The sequence below is a fragment of the Panthera pardus genome, unplaced genomic scaffold (genome assembly GCF_024362965.1).
Source record: "Panthera pardus isolate Hobbes unplaced genomic scaffold, ASM2436296v1 HiC_scaffold_22, whole genome shotgun sequence".
NCBI lineage: Eukaryota > Metazoa > Chordata > Mammalia > Carnivora > Felidae > Panthera > Panthera pardus.
In genome coordinates this window covers 58,044,352-58,062,815 of record NW_026526788.1, presented here as the reverse complement: position 1 = coordinate 58,062,815, position 18,464 = coordinate 58,044,352, and the positions used below count along the sequence as shown (strand labels likewise).

The following is an 18,464-nucleotide window of genomic DNA, read 5'->3' as shown; positions in this document are numbered from 1 at the left end:
CCATCCTAAGAATGGTCTCAGCTATGTTTAACTCCAGTTGGACAGTTTTTCTTTCCTAGTTTTCTTCCTCAGAATCTTTCGTTTTCAGAATTGCTTTCCTGATTCTTCCTTCTAAAATATCAAGAGTATTTTATAAAGTAGGCTGAAGGGTAGAGAAACTCTTCATGTCTTTTTAAACCTTTTTCTTTGGCGCAGAACTAGCTTGCCCTAGAAACAGATAAGGGAAAGAAACAAGATGCCTACCTTGCAGATCTTTGTAACATTTATCCTCACAGTTTGGAACACTGGGTTACATTTTCTTGGCGTTCCCTGGAAACAGCCCTACAAACTGCCTGTCTTCACATGTTTGTGCTTATCTGTGGCCTCACCCTAAAGTTTCATTTTATAGTGTCACCTTCATCTGCACTTCTGCAACTGCTAAGGGATGTTTTATCTGGGCATTTATTACACACACAACCTAGTGGGGTTGTGAATTTTAATGTATCACTAAGCTGCTTAGCTCAGACATGTCCAATGTATTTACTCATGTGTCAGCACCCATAAATTTCCACCCATAATTGAGATTCATGCATGATTTAAGAAATGTGTACCTGAAAGAGTATTTAAGGAACTCTTAGGTCGACCCATCTGAAAATATTTCTTTAATGGAAATATCCTCAAACTTGATAGGCCCTGAACTAGTAATTTTGGGACCTTCCTCAACCAGTGCAATTTTGTCAAAAAGACAAAATTGATGTAGAGACATATAAGCGAATTTTTACAAAATATTTTTTGGCCTCTACTTTATTTTAGATGAGAAGTGTTTGGTTTAAACCCTGAAGGGGACTGAAGGGCCCTTCCATGATTGGCAGAAAGTCAGATATATATCCTGTCCATCTGCTGAGGTTGCTGCCTTCCAGCTTGGGACCAGTTTGAAATAAGCAAATGTAATGTAAATTGTAAGACAGTTTATAATAGTAGATTCCTTTCCTACCTTCATTACTCTGATCATTCCATCTAAGTCAGAACAGGTTTTTCATTTTTTCCTAGGAGTCCAACATTCCACAGCTTGTTTAACCAAAGTATATGTTGTGAGTCAGTGCTCTTGTCATCAGAAGAGCAGTAGGCAGAAGGAGGTTGAAGGAGGACAGGTTGGCCCTGACTGTGTTACTCAGCCTCGTGGGGGATGCCGTGATCAAGATGGGTTCTACTTTTCCTCCTCATCTGTTGCTAGTTCTCTGAGTAGTCACCTGGCAGTGACTGTTGACCTTCTGTCCAAAATGAACTCCGGTGACATAAACCAGAAGGGGAAATGCTGTTTCCTTAGCTTCTCTCATTTCCTTCCTGAAAGGAAGAACTTCATTTTCTGACACCTCTGATCCTTTCACACAAAGCAGAGAGACTATTCTTTTTATCCCTGTATTTTTAAGAATAAGACAACTGCACAATTGTCTTTTTTCTTTTTTTAATTTGAGAGAGAGCACACGAGTGGGGGAGAGGGGCAGAGAGAGAGAGAAAGAGAGAGAGAGAGAGAATCTTAAGCAGGCTCCATACTCAGCATGGAGCCCAACACAGGGCTCGATCCCACAACCCTGCGATCATGACCTGAGCCAAAATCAAGAGTTGGACACTCAACCCACTGAGCCATCCAGGTGCCCTCCACAATTGCTTTTTGAAATTAAATATTATTTCTCATTGCGCTATTAAAAATTTTTTAAATGGATTTCCATTCCCAAAAGGTAATATTTTTGAGAAAGTCAGTTTCAAGACATAAAGAAATTCTCACATGCTCATGAAAGCATATTCCTTTGAAGGAACCTATACTGGAGAGTCCCCACAAAGAGGCCCCCTTCCCCAGCTTTTGTCAGGTAGGCAAAGATGTACCTGCTCCAGGGCTCTCCCCTTGCAGGACCAAACAAGAAACACGAAAGGAGAAACAGCAGTCCTTCGTTTAGGAAACCTCTTCAGAAATTTTGTTTTGGAATCCCAGAGTTTAGACTTACACTATGAATGTCACTAGTGCTTTCTGAAAGAATAAATTTTCAAAGCTCTCCTACATTGTATCCTACTTTCCTAATGGTAAAACAGATGGCTCAGAATTTTGAAACAAGAGTTTAGAGTCTGGGTCCCACGCACGAGATCCATCAAAAGTGAGGCTATTTTTTTAGTGGAGTAATCCAGGCATTAATAATTTTATTCCTATTTTTTAAAGGTTTCAAAATTTGCTTCTCTAGCTCTTCTCTCTCATCTGGATTTAGAATGGTAGATTTAGGAAACCAATTTTATACTTTTGTGTATTCTTTGTCCCCATTTTTTTTCATGCACATTTCTCAGAAATCCTGAAAATTCCTTTGGGCACGTATCCATCAGGGGCCTAGCAAAATATGGAAGGCACGCCGAAGGTGGATCATTTGAGGAGGTTCTTCTTCGAATGGAATGGACAGGTGTGGGGAAAATAACAATCCCAGGCTTGCAGAAGAGCCACCTCAGGCCTGAAGGGGCAGGGAACCGGGAGCCAACTGATAGCCCAGCAGGGAAGGAGCCCGGGGAATAAACACCCCGACTTCTCTGTCCTTCTACCGTCAGCTCTTCTGCTATGCCACCCGTTGGCTGAACCCAACTGGAAGCCAGAGGCAAGGGAGCACCTTGCTGCGGTTCTTGTGGGTCAGCTCTGAGGAGCACAGCACAGGGTGCGGGGTGGAGGAAGTTGGAGGACAGGCCCAGGAGGGAAATGGCAGACCCTCAGCACACGCTTATTGTTCAGTACACGCTCAAGATTCAGGTACACGCTCAATCTGTACCAGGCTCAGCTCTTTCCTCAAAAGGCTGGTTTGGAAATTACTTATTAAGCTGTGTGATATCGGTATCAGGGTAAAAGTTTATAGTTTGTGATCTCAGGATTTTTTTTCAGTAATACGTTCAGACTTGTAGATATGTTACTTATTAAAAATTACCAAAGTTCCCCAAGGCTTCTCTCCCTTCTATGACATACGTTTTAAAAACTCTTTTTTTACTGTGGTAAATGTATATATAACCTAAGATTTACCATTTTAAACATTAAAACAATTTTTTTAAGTTTATTTATTTTGAGCGGGGGGGAAGGGGCAGAGAGGGAGAGAGAGAAAATCCCACACAGGCTCTGCACTGGCAGCGCGGGGCTCAAACCCACGAACCATGAGATCACGACCTGAGCTGAAATCAAGAGTTGGATGCTTAACTGACTAAGCCACCCAGGCGCCCCCCATTTTGACCACTTTTAAACGTACAGTTCTGTGGCATGAAGTTCATTGACACTGTTGTGCAGCCATCATCACCGTCTGCCTCCAGAACTCCTTCATCTTCCCCGGCTGAAACCCCATACCCATTTCCCCTCACCCCAGTCCCTGGGAGCCGCCATTCCACTTTCTGTTTCTTTGAGTTTGTTCTTGAATGATCATACAAATGAAATCGCACAGTATTTGCCTTTTTGTTTGTGAGCTAGCATGATGTCTTCAAGTTTCATCCATGTTGAAGCACGTGCCAGATTGTCCTTCCTTTTTAAGGCTGAATGATGTTCCGTTGTATGTCTGCACCACAGTTGTTTTCTTTTTATCCCAAGTTTTTATTTACATTTGGGCTTGTTAACATACAGTGCAATATTAGTTTCAGGTGTAGAACTGAGTGATTTATCACTTACATAGGACACCAGGTGCCCGTTACAAGTGCCCTCCTGAATACCCATCACCCATTTAACTCATCCCCTCACCCACTTCTCCCCCCCAGTAATCATAACTTTGCTCTCTATAGTTAAGAGTCTGTTTCTTGGTTTGCTTCCTTTTTTTTCTCCCCATGTTTATTTTTGTTTCTTAAATTCCACATATGAGCAAAATCATATGATATTTGTCCCTCTCTGAGTGACTTCACTTAGCATAATACTTTCTAGTTCTATCCATGTCATGGCAAATGGCAAGATTTCGTTCTTTTTTATGGCTGAGTAATAATTCTGTTTTGTGTGTGTGTGTGTGTACGTGTGTGTACATATATATATATATATGTATATATATATAACATCTTCTTTATCCATTGGTTGATGGACATTTGGGTTCCTTCCATAATTTGGCTGTTGTTGATACTATAAACATTGGGGTGCATGTAGTCCTTCAAATTAGTATTTTGGTATCCTTTGGGTAAATACCTGGTAGTGCCATTGCTGGATTGTAGGGTAGTTGTATTCTTAACTTTCTGAGGAACCTCCATACTGTTTTCCAGAGTGGTTGCACCAGTTTGCATTCCACTAAATGTAAGAAGGTATGCTACATTTTGTTTATTCATCTGTGGATGGATAGTGGTTGTGTGTTACACATTTTATTTTATTTTTAAAAGTTTATTTATTTTGAGAGAGAGGGAGAGAGAGAGAGATCGAGCGGGGGGAGGAGCAGAGAGAGAGGGGGGGGGGGAGAGAGAGAGAATCCCAAGCAGGCTCCACACTGTCAGCAAGGAGCCTGATGCGGGGCTTGAATTCACCAACCATGAGATCATGACCTGAGCCAAAATCAAGAGCCAGTTGCCTAACAACTGAGCCACCCAGGTGCCCCGTGATATACATCTTACTTTATGATCTTTTTAATTTTTATTTATTTTGAGAGAGAAAAGACACATGTACAAGCGGGGCAGGGGCAGAGGGAGAGAAAAGAGAGAATCCCAAGCAGGCTCCATACTGTCAGCACAGAGCCCAATGTGGGGCTCAAACTCATGAACCATGAGATCATGACCTGATCTGAGATCAAGAGTCAGATGCTTAACCAACTGAGCCACCCAGGGGTCCCCTGTGATCTACATTTTAAAATGTGATTTATTTCTGAGTATGTCCTCATTAATACATTCACTATCATGACTGTAACCTATACATGTGCAGTGTGATGTCTCAGAAATCTACAAAGTGATATAAGAGGAAGGGCTATAGGAGCTGAGGCATGAAAGGTGGAAGTGAGCATGAGCAGGAGAGGTGGGCATCATTTGGAGAAAGTGGAGAATGGGGAGACTTTAAATATGTGCAAAGATGGGGGAACCCACCATGGAGAAAAAAGGGGCATGTAAGCAAAGGAAAAAATTCTGGACAGAAAGTGCTTTATCGGAGCAGAGAGCATTTTGACTGGTTAGGATTGCACTGAGGGCTACACAAGTGGGGTGAGGTGAGGCAAAAAAAAAAAAAAAAAGTGTGCTGTGGGCAGAGAAATTTAGAAAACTGGTTTACAAAGGATTCTTAGGGGGCACCTGGGTAGCTCAGTTGGTTAAGGGTACAGCTCTTGATTTTGGCTCAGGTTATGATCTCATGGTTTGTGGGACTGAGCCCTGAGTCAGACTCTACACTGACAGCGCTGAGCCTGCTTGGGATTCTCTCTCTCTCTCTCTCTCTCTCTCTCTCTCTCTCTCTCTCAAAAAAGAATAAAAATTTTTTAAAAATTAAAAAAAAAAAAGAATTCTTAATTGGATTGTCTCAGTCTTCAATATACTAGTATTTTATGCCCCTCCTAGAGGGAAATAGTCCATAGCTTCCCCCAAGTTTACAGTGACCGTGGAGCTCTTGTATTAGAAGCTGCTTAGTGTCCTCAGAACATGTTTTGGGAAAATGGTGGGGACGAAGCTAAGCTTCTTGCGGGCAGGAACTATATCTTGAATGTTCTTTGGTACATCATGGTAGTAAAACTGGATTAAGAGGTAGCTGCCAAGGATATCAGTCGATAGAAAGTGTTAAAATAGTGAGTCACTAAAAAAAAGTCAGTGCAGATTTAAAAACTCTCTTTCTCTGTCACTGTCTAACTGAAAGAGAGAGAAATCTCCTTCTGAGATTAATGGTCAAGTTATATGCAGGGTTTTATTTTTCCCTAGGTAGGGTAGATACTTTGGGATAGGAGTTAAACTATTTCGGACAGTAGAGGAGAGTTGAATGCTCCTGTCAGCCACCAACGGGATTAGAGAATAAATATTTAAAGAATATTGGTCAAAGGGTCATCAAAGTACAACCAAAGTTTCAGCCTGCATGGGAATTTGAGTCCGTTAGGCTTGATAAATATTTGTCCACTATGTGAATAAATTAGAGAAAACAGGAAGACCTTGTGAATTTTTAAGCAACTGAACAACATGTAAAAATCAATAGTTTAAAAGATTACGTTCATTGGAGAGAAATGAATTTTATCTTTGGCCAAGAAAAGAGGCAAACGACACTTAAAAACAACAATAAAATATGTAAGCAGGTTTGCCTGGGTGGCTCAGTCGGTTAAGCGTCTGCCTTCAGCTCATGTCATGATCTCATGATTTGTAAGTTTGATCTCCACGTCGTGCTCCATGCTGACAGCTAGGAGCCTGGAGCCTGCTTCGGATTCTGTGTCTCTCTGCCCTCCCCTGCTGTACTCTGTTTCTCTCTCTCTCTCTCAAAAATAAACAAACATAAAAAAAAAGGTAAACAGATAATGACCTCTAGTTAAGATATATATGCCAAAGTGCTGGAGGAAAATATCTGTGCTTTATTTTGAGATGCATCAAAAATAAAACAAAATGTTTGCAATATGTCAAAAAAATAACATGGATTGATAAATGGATAAAGAGATGTGTGATACAATAACTGCAGTAAGATGTGAATGGTAGAATCTAGGTAGTGGGTGTAAAGCTTTTTTAAGTTCACTGTGTAAAAATTTTTATAATAAAATGTTGGAGAACCAAAGAGAGGAAATTGGAAGTTTAGAAGATTTTGAGGGAAGAACCAGGGAGATTTCAGAGATGGGATACCTACAGTAAAAAGAACATGGGCACTGGAATCAAACAGACCTGAATTCTGGGTCTGTCTTAGCTTTTTATTTGCTAGAGATATAGCAAATATATATATATTATATATGTAAATATAATATATCTAATATGGACATATTAGATATATTTTAATATATATATTAGATACACATTAGATGTATTGCCCAGTGGTGGCACTGGGATTTGAACCTGGGCACCCTGGCTCTGAAGCCTTGCTGTCTACCTTGCAATGCAGCAATGATTCAAGCTTCCAGTTCGGTGTCTGGCACATGGTAGATTATCATCCAGTAGCTGTTGCTATTAGTGTACCATCAACTGTAGAGGATGAAGTCCTTCTAGTATTTGATCTAGAAGATTTATATGACACTATTATATGAGCTGGAAGGCCAAACTGTTTGTGGAAAGAGATGGTTAATTTAGTTTTCAATAAGTGGAAGTTGAGATTTTGATACGAATAGTCTTGTGTATTTTCTAAAATCATTTGCTTGTTAAAAATGTGAAAGTGTGTTACGTGCTGAGCACTGCTCTAGACAAGTGAGCAAAACAGACAAAAATCTCTACCCTCTTAGGGTTTTGTGTTCTAAAAGGGTTTGAAGAATTAAGGACCTTTATATCTCAAATGCAGACTGACTCTCCAAAGGAAATGCCAGCGAGAAGAAGGTGGTGTTTTCATAGCAGACTTTCCTGATGTCCCTGACATCCTGCCGTATGGGCAGTTCTTTCCTCTGCTTTCTCTCAAGCCCAGCTGTGTTCTGATTTCCTCTGAAGTTCTTTTTACTTCCATCTGGAGTTGGTGGAACAGCTTATATAAGCTATTTATGATTAAGTTTCAAAATATCTGTCCAGGACTCTAAAACGGCCCAGACAGGAACAATAGTAGTTGCTTTTCATGGGGTTTACAGAGCAGAGAAGACGGAGATGAAATTCATGATATTCCATGTAACCCAGAGGGCACCAAGATCTCCTTTCCGGTCTCACACATGAATCCTGTACTTTAGCTAGGCTCTGGCTCCAGCACCCTTCCAGGGTGTGTATTCCTTAGCGATTACGCACTCATTCCAACAGGGCAGGAGGTCAGTCAGTAACAGTATTCGTTGAGCCAGACCCTCCTCTGCTTCTGAGTCATTTTCTGGTACAGCAAAAAGGTTGTCAGGGAGAAGCTTTAACTCTTTCAGATCACAAAGTTTACTCCTCAGCCAACAGGATCTGTCTCTTACATCCTACAGAGTGTATGCTGATTCTCTCTTTGACATTTCAGATAAGGCGGTATATATTTAGTCTGAGAGTGAGATGGAATTTGAGAAAACAAAGTAGAAGGAGAAAAATAATACCACCGTGGCCCAACCTTGGGGAGGTGTGTTGATAATGTATAGATGGCTAAGAGGTTTGCAAAATATTATGCTTGTTTAAAAAAAATATTTATGACACCGCACTTAATGCGGAAATCTGACATCTGGCAACTTCAGCCATTTGGAAGACAGCCAGAAAATAAGAAAGGGGCATCAGAGCACATAAAAAGTAACTGTTGAAAAACTCTAGCTAACTAATACATGTAGTTTACCACCACGGAAGAGTTCATTAGGTTTTCCTTTAGAGCCTGTTTACATTTTATTTATCTAGGGACTTCTAATAATTTTGGCGGTGTCTGTATGGTCTTCCCTCCCCAGCAGACTATGAACAGCAATCTAGAAAGAGGATAGAAAAACTGATTGAGGAGGTACCTGATAGCAGAGGGACAGCTGACAGCAAAAGAGAAAGACCCAAAAGTTATACAGTACTGGTATTATGCATCACAACACAGTATACTAATGTATGGTCTTAATGAACTTGTGTCCATCAGGCAAAGAGTAAATTATGTTCAGTGTCTTTCCTACTAGCGAAGGCAAGAGAGGTATATAATTTTTTTTAATGTTTATTTATTTTTGAGAGAGAAAGACACAGAACCTGAAGCAGGCTCCAGGCTCTGAGCAGTCAGCACAGAGCCAGACACGGGGCTTGAACTCACTATCCATGATTTCATGACCTGAGCCGAAGTCGGACACTCAACCAACTGCGCCACTCAGGTGCCCCTATAATGTGTCTGTTTTTAAACGTCAAAGCTAAACTAAGTTTTGACGTGTTGAAATGGTAGATTCCGTGGCGTTTCTGTACTTGTACACTGTGCTATACATTGTCTGGTGATATATCAGTGAGACAGATTTGAGCTGGTAGCTGATTATGGAAATAATGTTTAGTAACAACTGCTCACATTTATCGAGCACCTCCTATACCAACCCTGTCCTAGGTGCTTTTACACTATCAGCATATGGTTAAGGTTTTAGGCAGATCTGGATTTCTGTTCCATCTCTGACTTACTGTATGACCTCAGACAGATTGCATCACCTCTCTGAGCCTGTGCCCTCATCTGCAAAATGGAAACTAATGATATGGGATAGGATTGTTGTGGGGACCCAATGAGGGACATAGCACAGTGCATGGCATATAGTAAGTGCTCAATAAATATTAGGCATTATTATCATTATTTTTATCATCATCATCCTTCTGATGATTATTATCAAAGTATGATTATCCCCATTTTTCTGAACAGGAAACTATAGCCCAGAGAGTTTAAGTAGTTTATCCAAGGTGAAATAACTAATAAAAGTTGGAGCTGGCATTTGAACCTTGATCTCTGACTCCAGATGCCTGGTTACTTTGCATTCACATTATGCTGCCTCTTCAGCATGGGATTGTAATTCAATTTTTTTCTATACAGAGGGCAGAGGACATAGGGAATGTTACTGGCCACTTCTCTTTTCCACTGTGGACCCAAGTCATCTCATTATAGACAAAAATTCCAGTAACACAGAGATAAGCTCCTTTTACTCAACAGTACAAATTAAATATGCAATATTTAATTGTGTTGCATGATTCATTAAATTGTAAAGGCGCTCCACATTAATATCCTCAACTATTTATATGCATAACATGTTTGTGTACATCATTGTTTTCTTAGGTAATAAACTCAACAAAACTGTAACCATCTTTTTTTTTTTTTTTTTTTTTTTGGTAACTAGGCATTTAGTGCTTTTTGATGTCATCATAGTTATATGTGAAACAAAAGTTAGAAGCCTCATCTCTACCAACACCAGACAGATACTTGAGATGAATAAAGGAAAATAGGCTTGAGGCCTGGATACTCAGGAGAGTGTCAGGTGCTTTCTGTGAGACACCTGAGAAACAGGTTGCTAATCACGGCTTGTTGACAGCTGAGCACATGCCCAGTCTTTCCTCCTTTTCTGTTGTTTAAATGTGTATTGAGGAGGCTCCTTGGGCACATATGTCAAGGTGAAAGACCCCCTTAACAGTGCAAGGATATTATGCAAGCTTGGGGGATAGGTGTCTTTGAACTGAAAACACATTCTTGATTTGGTCTATTGTACTAAATCTTGTCTGGAAGTGTCATTTTTATATCGCCCTTTCTTGTTCTTTTCATGGATTTTTACGTTTCAGTACATTTTAAATCTCTGCCATTGAGGTGTGATCCCACATTCCTTTTTTTTGGGGGGGGTGGGGCTAGGGGGTAAGTAGGAGCCTGAATCCTGGCCCTGCTGCTATGAACTTTGTGACAAATTAAGTTTTTCAACTTGCTGAGCATAGGTATCCTAATCTTTAAGATAGTTCTGGGGAACTATCTTATTTCATTATAAATGAAATGCCATATTAAAAACCCCTACTTAAAAAAATTTTTTTTAATGTTAATTTTTACTTTTGAGAGAGAGACGGAACATGAGCGAGGGAAGGGCAGAGAGAGAGGGAGACACAGAATCTGAAGTAGGCTCAAGGCTCTGAGCTGTCAGCACAGGCTCCCCAAACCCCCTACTTTTTAAATACTGTATTTTAAAAGTACCATACTGACTGTACTTGAAAACTGTTAATTTCCTTATTGGCCCTTTCAGGCCTGTTGAGACGTCTACATTTCCCAACTTGTACCTTTTCTGTCAATCACAGGTAAAGGTCACTTTTTTTTCCCCCTGACTCCAGAAGTGCCATGAGAATCAAATGAAGAATGTATGAGGAAATCATTATTTTTGTCAGACAGTACTTAAATTTCTTCAGAATATAAAGTACAAGCTTCTTATTTGCTTAGCTTTGACTTGATTCTAAGCGTCGTTATATCTTAAGCTTTATCATTATCAAGATATTGACCTATAGTCCAATGTCTTAAATAGTTAACACTTTCCAATGTCTTTTGACTTGTCTTTCCAGGTTATAAAACATGGAGGCTGGCTCAGTGGTTCGAGCCATCTTTGACTTTTGCCCTAGTGTATCAGAAGAACTACCGCTCTTTGTAGGAGATATTATTGAGGTGTTGGCAGTGGTGGATGAATTTTGGCTTCTAGGAAAGAAAGAAGATGTTACAGGTAAGAGGCTTATAATTCCTCAGGTACAAAATAGATCACAGGCCCTCCAATCTTTCCATATTAAAAAATGAAGGTTAAATGGGAAGCCCAAGTCAATAAACTACAGAATCCTTTTGTGTTTTTCCTGTGGTTTTTACCAGTGGGGAGAGAATGTTTGTTATCAATCCATCTATCCTTATTGGTTCCTTCCAAAGGCTGAGATGGTTCGATACCAGCTGCCCCAGGCCAATTTTCTGTTCACATCTTTACCTATCCTTCCCAGGTCTTTGTCCTTTGTGCTCCGTGCCATTGTTTACCTTCTGAAAATACGTGTTATTTCTTTATTCAGAAACCTGTTGTTTGACATTATTTTTCACTACCAGTCTTGACCTGTGATTTGTGGAACGTAAGTCACTCTCCACCATATTTTCTCTACCTGTCTTCCTCAAACGTTTTCTACCCTTTCTTTCACTCTGTTTTTCAAGGGATCATGATGCATCCTGTTCACTCCTTCTTAGATCCATGGTTGGCCCAAATTTATTAAAGCTACCCCTGCCCTGGGTGCAGCTACCTTCCACTTCTTATACACCTGATTTCCTTTCTTCCAGTCTTTCAAATATATGTTAGCACCAGTTTCTTTCATTAATGAGCCTAGGGAAGGGTGAAGGTTTTTACCCCACACTATGCACCTGTGTTAAATCCCGTCCTTAACTGACGTAGATTTATGTAATTCTGGGCTGCAGCTTGTTATACAGACTCTGTTAACACTTAACCCACACTTGGGAGATAATAGATTATTTCGCAATAGAAATGATAGCTCAGCTAAGACAAAAATGATGAGTAAGAGTTAGCAACACAAAGAGGATAGACAGAGAGAATTGCTTATCCAGAGGCCCTTGAATGACAAAGAACATGGAGGGTCCGAGAAAAGTTCAGCCTGGCATGAGGTCTGAAAGGTTGAGGAAGGGAGAAGGTGCTGGGGAGAGGAGCAGGAGCTAGATCGTGGAGGACAGCGTATGCCATGGTATGGAGTTATGGAATGGGATACAATACAGGTACTTTAAGCACTGTCAGATTTGTATTTTAGAAAGCTCAGTGCTACAGATTGAGAAATGATAGGGAAGGGCAAAACCAAGGGCAGGGAGGCAGCCTGGGAGGTTGTTGCAGTGACCCAGGTGAGACATGCTGCTGACCTGGACCGAGGTGATGGGTCTGGAGATGAGTGGATGGATACAAGAGATATTTGGAAGGTGGAATCCATTAAACTTTCTGATGCTTTCCAACTGACAGGCCCTGTCTGTCTACTACCACCTATTAAAACGCTACCCATCTTCAGACTTAAATGCAGTCTTTTTCATAAAATTTTTTGTATTCTTCCTGAACCATTTTCTACCTTCTCTAATGTCCATAGCAATCTGTGCATTTTTCTTGTGTCACTAGATTTCAGAGTGATTGTTTATGTCTGAATTCGATTTTAAGATCTTTGAGAGCAAGACCGTCTTACTCATTTTTCCCTCTGGTGTGTCTTGTCTAGAGTAGCACCCAGTTAATGCTTATTGGATTGAATTGCATTTTTTCTGCTCCGCATGAATGAAGTTTTGTGTGCTGTACTTTTTCTATAGTAGATTTTCCAATTATGAGTACTCACTTTTCAATTTAGTGTCTATAAATGGGCTCAGAAACAAAGTTATTATGTCCTGGTACACAGAAAATGAAATTTCAGTATTAGAAACGTTTGCTTTTACTTTCAGGACAGTTCCCCAGCAGTTTTGTGGAAATTGTGACCATCCCCAGTCTAAAAGAAGGAGAGAGGCTGTTTGTCTGTATCTGTGAATTTACATCCCAAGAATTAAACAGTCTTCCCCTCCACCGAGGTAAGTTGACCATTCAGGAGTAGACTGTTTACAATAAGTTGAATGGAGCTGGCCCATTTTGACAACTAGATTTTTTTTTTTTTTTGAATTTTTAAAAGTGGCTAACCTCTGGAGAGTGTTTAGTAGTAGCAAGATCGTGCTGACAATAATAATGCCTTATATTTGCATAGCATTTTATAATTTCCATAGTATTTGCTCACAAATACATTCTCATCTGATCCTCACCACAGACCTGGTAGCAAAGTGGATATTATTAACTGCATTTAATAAATAATGAAAATGAGATTCAAAGGATGTTACCTGCAGATGAAAACTTTTGGCCTCAGAAGGTCAAGTCATGTCACCTGATTGTAAGTCCAGCATTCTCTTTCCACTGCCCCATATTGTAGCCACACTTCAGACTACATTAATCTTTTTTTCCCTTAAAAACTAATATGGCTTTCCCAGCAACATTACTATTTATTACTATATAATAATCAAGCAGGAATTGTGGTATAGAGATTAAGAGACAGATGTCAAATAGCCCCATTTTGACTCCCTATCGATAGGTAATATTACATTAAAGTTATCATCAGAACCAGTTTAAAAGGAAGTGATTTAAGGGGTGCCTGGTGGCTCGGTTAAGTGTCCGACTTTGGCACAGGTCATGATCTCACGGTTCATGAGTTCGAGCCCCACACTGGACTCTGCTGTCTGCGTGGAGCCCGTTTGGGATCCTCTGTCCCCCTCTCTCTCTGCCTCTCCCCCACTTATGCGCTCTCTCTCTCTCTCTCTCTCTCTCTCAAAAATAAGTAAACATTAAAAAAAAGGAAGTGATTTAAAATGAATAGTTGTAGCCATGTCTCAGTGACATTCCAAGTATTTCTCACTTACTCTGATAGACATATGAAGTTCTAAAGATGGACCATAAACCATTTCACCAAGGATACTGGATTAAGTCCACACATTTCTGCATGAGCACAGAAACCAGTAGTGTTCCACAAACTGATGTTTATGATGAATGCAATTTTTGTGATGACAAAGGAGGAGCCAGCAAAATGGTAGAATTTATTGGGCATGTTCTTAACATTGTTACTTACTCTTTTGAGTATGGCCCTGAAGGACTAGGCTTAATTTCTTAAACCATGTGCACATCTGAGAGAGAGAGAGCTCGCAGAGGTGGGGAAAGAGAGAAACCCAGCAAACTTCCCTAACCCTCAGGCAGTGAGAAGGAATATTGAATTTAGATCTTAATCCTCAAAATCTGTTTTGAGAGTTTCTTACACTTGGCATTGACCCTCTACCTCTGTTCTGAACGCTTTCTTGTTAATCAGTGTGGGAAAGGGAGAGAGAAATAGATCAAGATGTTATAGCAGGAAACTTTTATCTCTCTCCACTCACAGCCCTTCCACTGCGGGGAGAGGGGGGGTCTGTAGTCCGCATCAGACCAGAGGGAGTGGAGAAAAGGCCAGAGCACAGTAGCTTCCATTAGAGCTGAGCGGAAGATATGGGTGGCATGGATTTGTCCTTTCCTATACCTAGAGCAAATAAATGGTATAAGAATATACGCTGTGGGAATATGCAGGATGTCTACAACATTTGGGGAATTGGAAGATGTATCTTCTGGAATTAGCTTTTTTGCTTTATATCTTGTGTAGTCAGGTCTTAGATACTAAAAAGAGAGATTTTCTGCTGAATGCCTTCCCTGGAAAGACTGGTATCATGGGTTCTGAACTTGCTTTGAAGTTAAAATCGGCCTCAGGAATCCCAGGGCCACAAAATAGATTCTTAGGAAGACCCTAGCATGGATCTTTCAGCCAGGAGCCTCTTGGACCAAGACTGACTCAAGCTCAGGCTGGGTCTTAGAACCTGTAGATGTTATCTCGATTAGTTTTTAAGCAAAGGAAGAGGATGCAGCAGGGGCAATACGCAGGAAGAGACTAGAAAGAGATATGCTAACTGTCCGTGTTTTTATCTGTTCTCTTCTCTGATGCTCTCCTTCCAGTGAGTGCACTGACTGTTCAGCTCTGTTTCCTTCTATGCTTTTCATGTCTCTTTTAGCTCTGTGTCTTCTGATTTGAACACATAAGCCTTTGAGAATGGGAGAGTTAGGTAGATGCACCTCTGCGATTTGAATTTTTCTGGGAAGTTTAGCAGGAGACACAGAAATGATTTTAATTTCTCTTGTTTTCTATGCACGACAGTACACATTGACAGATAATAATTTTACTTGTGGGAAACAAAACCAGTAAAAAAAAAGAAAGTATTGTTTTATGCCACCTATAGTTTATAAAACTTGAGTCTAGGCTTCCTGATTTTCAAGTCTAGTGCTTGGAATGTCCCTTCTACTTCTTAGGTTGAAAATTGTTTTTTTCCATTAGGTCGGTGTCTCAGCTCACGAGTGGTATACATTCCTCTAGCCCTGCCTTCTAGTACTATTAGTCCTATTCCCTGTTGTTTCTTTCTCTCTCCTCTACCTTCCGTGTAGCAGTGAAGCTTCCTCTGTTCTGTGTAAATAAAACTTTTGGTGATTGAATATATGTCAGGAGGGGATTTGGAAACCTTAAGAGCATGTGGGATAATGTTTGAGACCTGTTTCGTTTTACCATGCTGCCTTCAGTTAATTGTTGCCTACTTACTGTTCAGAAGTATCATTGGGATTAATAAGAGAAAAAATTATATATTTTAATTGTAAAGTTATGTTATTAAAGATATATATGTATTTGGAGCTTAGGAGATAAGAATTCTGATGGCCCTAGATTTAAATCCATCTCTACAACTTAGCAGCTGTGACTTTAGGCTAGTTACTTACGTTATCTCAGCCTCAGTAGGATAACAATACCTACCCCAGGTAGTTGTGAGGGTTGAGTGAGGTTACGCACATAAAGCATCTGGAACAAGGTAAGCATGCCGTAAAGATGAACTGTCCTTCTTATTCTTCACCTGGGATTCCTGGACTTTGTGGATGTGCTCTGGGGGGACGTTGTGTCCTAATAATGACATGAAGTTTATGTGTCTGTACATTTTTCCGGGGAGATTCTATCTGGAATTGGAATCACCAGTAGTTCTTCCAGCAGGTGTCACCCTTTCTCCTTTCCACAAAGCCATCCAGTTGTTTTGGACTATTCCCTGTATTCTGAGTTATATTTAAACTCCGAAAACAAGGCTGTCTCTGTATGTCTTCTTTGGAAAAATGTCTATTCAAACCATCTGCCTATTTTTTAATCAGGTTGTTTGGGTTTTTTTGGTGTTGGGTTATATAAGTTTTTTATATATTTTGGATATTAACCTCTTATCAGATAAGTCATTTGCAAATATCTTCTCCCATTCAGTAGGTTGCTTCCTAAAGCTTTTTATTTTGATATAGTCCCAAAAGACACGTGAAAAGATGTTCAGCATTACTAATCATCAGGGAAATGCAAATCAAAAACCACGATGAGGTTATCACCTTATACCTGTCAGAATGGCTAAAATCAAAAAGACAAGAGATAACGAGTGTTGGTGAGGATGTGGAAAAAAGGAACCCTTGTACACTGTTGGTGGGAATGTAAATTGGTACAGTCCTGGTGGAAAACATGGAGGTTCCCCAAAAAATTAAAAATAGAAATACCATATGATCTAATAATTCTAATAATTCACCCAAAGAAAACAAAAACACTAATTCAAAAAGATATGTGTGCCTGTATGTTTATTGCAGCATTATTTACAATAGCCGAGATGTGGAAACAACCTAAGTGTCCATTGATAGATGATAAGGAACATGGTGTGTGTGTGTGTGTGTGTGTGTGTGTGTGTGTATACACATATACATATACATACATATATATGTATACACATATACATATACATACATATATATATGTATACACATATACATATACATACATATATATGTATATATATGTATATATATACATATATATATGTATGTATATATATATATAATGGAAAATTATGCAGCCATAAGAAAGAATGAGATCATGCCATTTGTGACGACATGGATGGACCTAAAAAGTATTATGCTGAGTAAAATAAGTCAGACTGAGAAAGACAAATACCAAGTGAATTCACTCATATGTGGAATCTAAAAAAACAAATGAATAAACAAAAAAGCAAATCAGGCCTATAAATACAGGGAACAAACTGGTGGTTGCCAGAGGGGAGAGGTAGTGGAGGGATGGGCAAGTGAGAGATATAGACTTCCAGCTATGGAATTAAGAAGTCACAGGGATAAAAGGCACAGCATGAGGAATACAGTCAATGGTATTGTAATAACCATGTATGGTGACAAATGGTAGCTATGCTTGTGGTGAGCATGGCATAACATGTAAAGCTGTTGAATTACTGTGTTGTACATCTGAAATAATGTAACATTTTGTGTCTACTTTACTCAAATAGAAACATTATTTTTATTTTTATATTTTAGAGAGCGAGAGTGAGGAGGGGAGAAGGACAGAGAGGGAGGGAGGGAGGGAGGGAGGGAGAGAGAGAGAGAGAGAGAGAGAGAGAGAGAGAGAGAGAGAATGAATCTTAAGCAGGCGCCATGCTCAATCCCACGACCCTGGGATCATGACCTGAGCCAAAATCAAGAGTTGGATGCTTAACTGACTGAGCCACCCAGGCCACCACACTTCCTATTTTTCTGTTTTTGAAATCTGGGCACTCTGTTCCAGCAGTTCCTCATATTGTTGTTTCAGAAGGCTGGAAATGACCACCAGGAAGCCTCTTCCTCAGGACTCACCTGGGATGCCAGTGCAATAGCTGCACGACTCTTTCTGATGAAAATGAGAGACGGTGCAAAAACTCAGTAACAGCTACAAAATAAGGGTGTTGAGCAAAATTAAATCTAACATGCTTTTCGGGGTTTAAACTGTGATTCTTAAAAAAAATTCACCTTTTTGGGGGCACCTGGGTGGCTCAGTCAGTTGAGTGTCCAACTCTTGATTTCGGCTCAGGTCATGATCCCAGGGTTGTGGGCTGGAGCCCCGTGTCAGGCTCCATGTTTGAGTAAGCTTAAGATTCTTTCTTTCTCTCTTTCTCTCTCTCTCTCCCTCTCTCCCTCCTCTCCTGGTGCCCCTCTCCCCCGCTTGCACACACTCTCTCTGTCTCTCAAAAAAAAAAAAAAAGATCTTTTTTTATATAAAAGTAGCCAACAGAATGACAGTCTGCCAGGTAATAAAGCTTATTGAAACAGTCACCCGGGTGAAGATAGGAAAAGCAAGCCCTATTATAAGGGTTTCATGGAGATCTGGCAACACAAGGAAAATATTGTAATTCTACAGTTTAGGAAAGCCAGTAGAGTGGGAGTTATGGCATGCCTTTATTCTTCTGATTCACCCAAAAGCCTCTTGTGCCTGGATAGTAGCCATGTCTCCAGTGAGTTTCTTCCGTGGTTCTGATGGATTAGCCTTAGAGGTAGTGGGGGGAAAATCATTTATAAAATTCTCAGGACCCCAAGCTCTAACCA

At 40.1% G+C, this 18,464-nt stretch overlaps 1 protein-coding gene across 1 annotated transcript in view; it reads left to right on the top strand.

The window, feature by feature from the left end:
- Window positions 1-18,464, top strand: part of DNMBP (dynamin binding protein) — a 112,033-nt gene that overhangs the window by 26,427 nt on the left and 67,142 nt on the right. Inside the window, exons 3-4 of the mRNA XM_019459117.2 lie at window positions 11,011-11,165; window positions 12,896-13,018. Coding sequence (XP_019314662.2) covers window positions 11,021-11,165; window positions 12,896-13,018 — 268 coding nt within the window. The 5' untranslated portion in view covers window positions 11,011-11,020. The remainder of the gene's footprint in view (window positions 1-11,010; window positions 11,166-12,895; window positions 13,019-18,464) is intronic.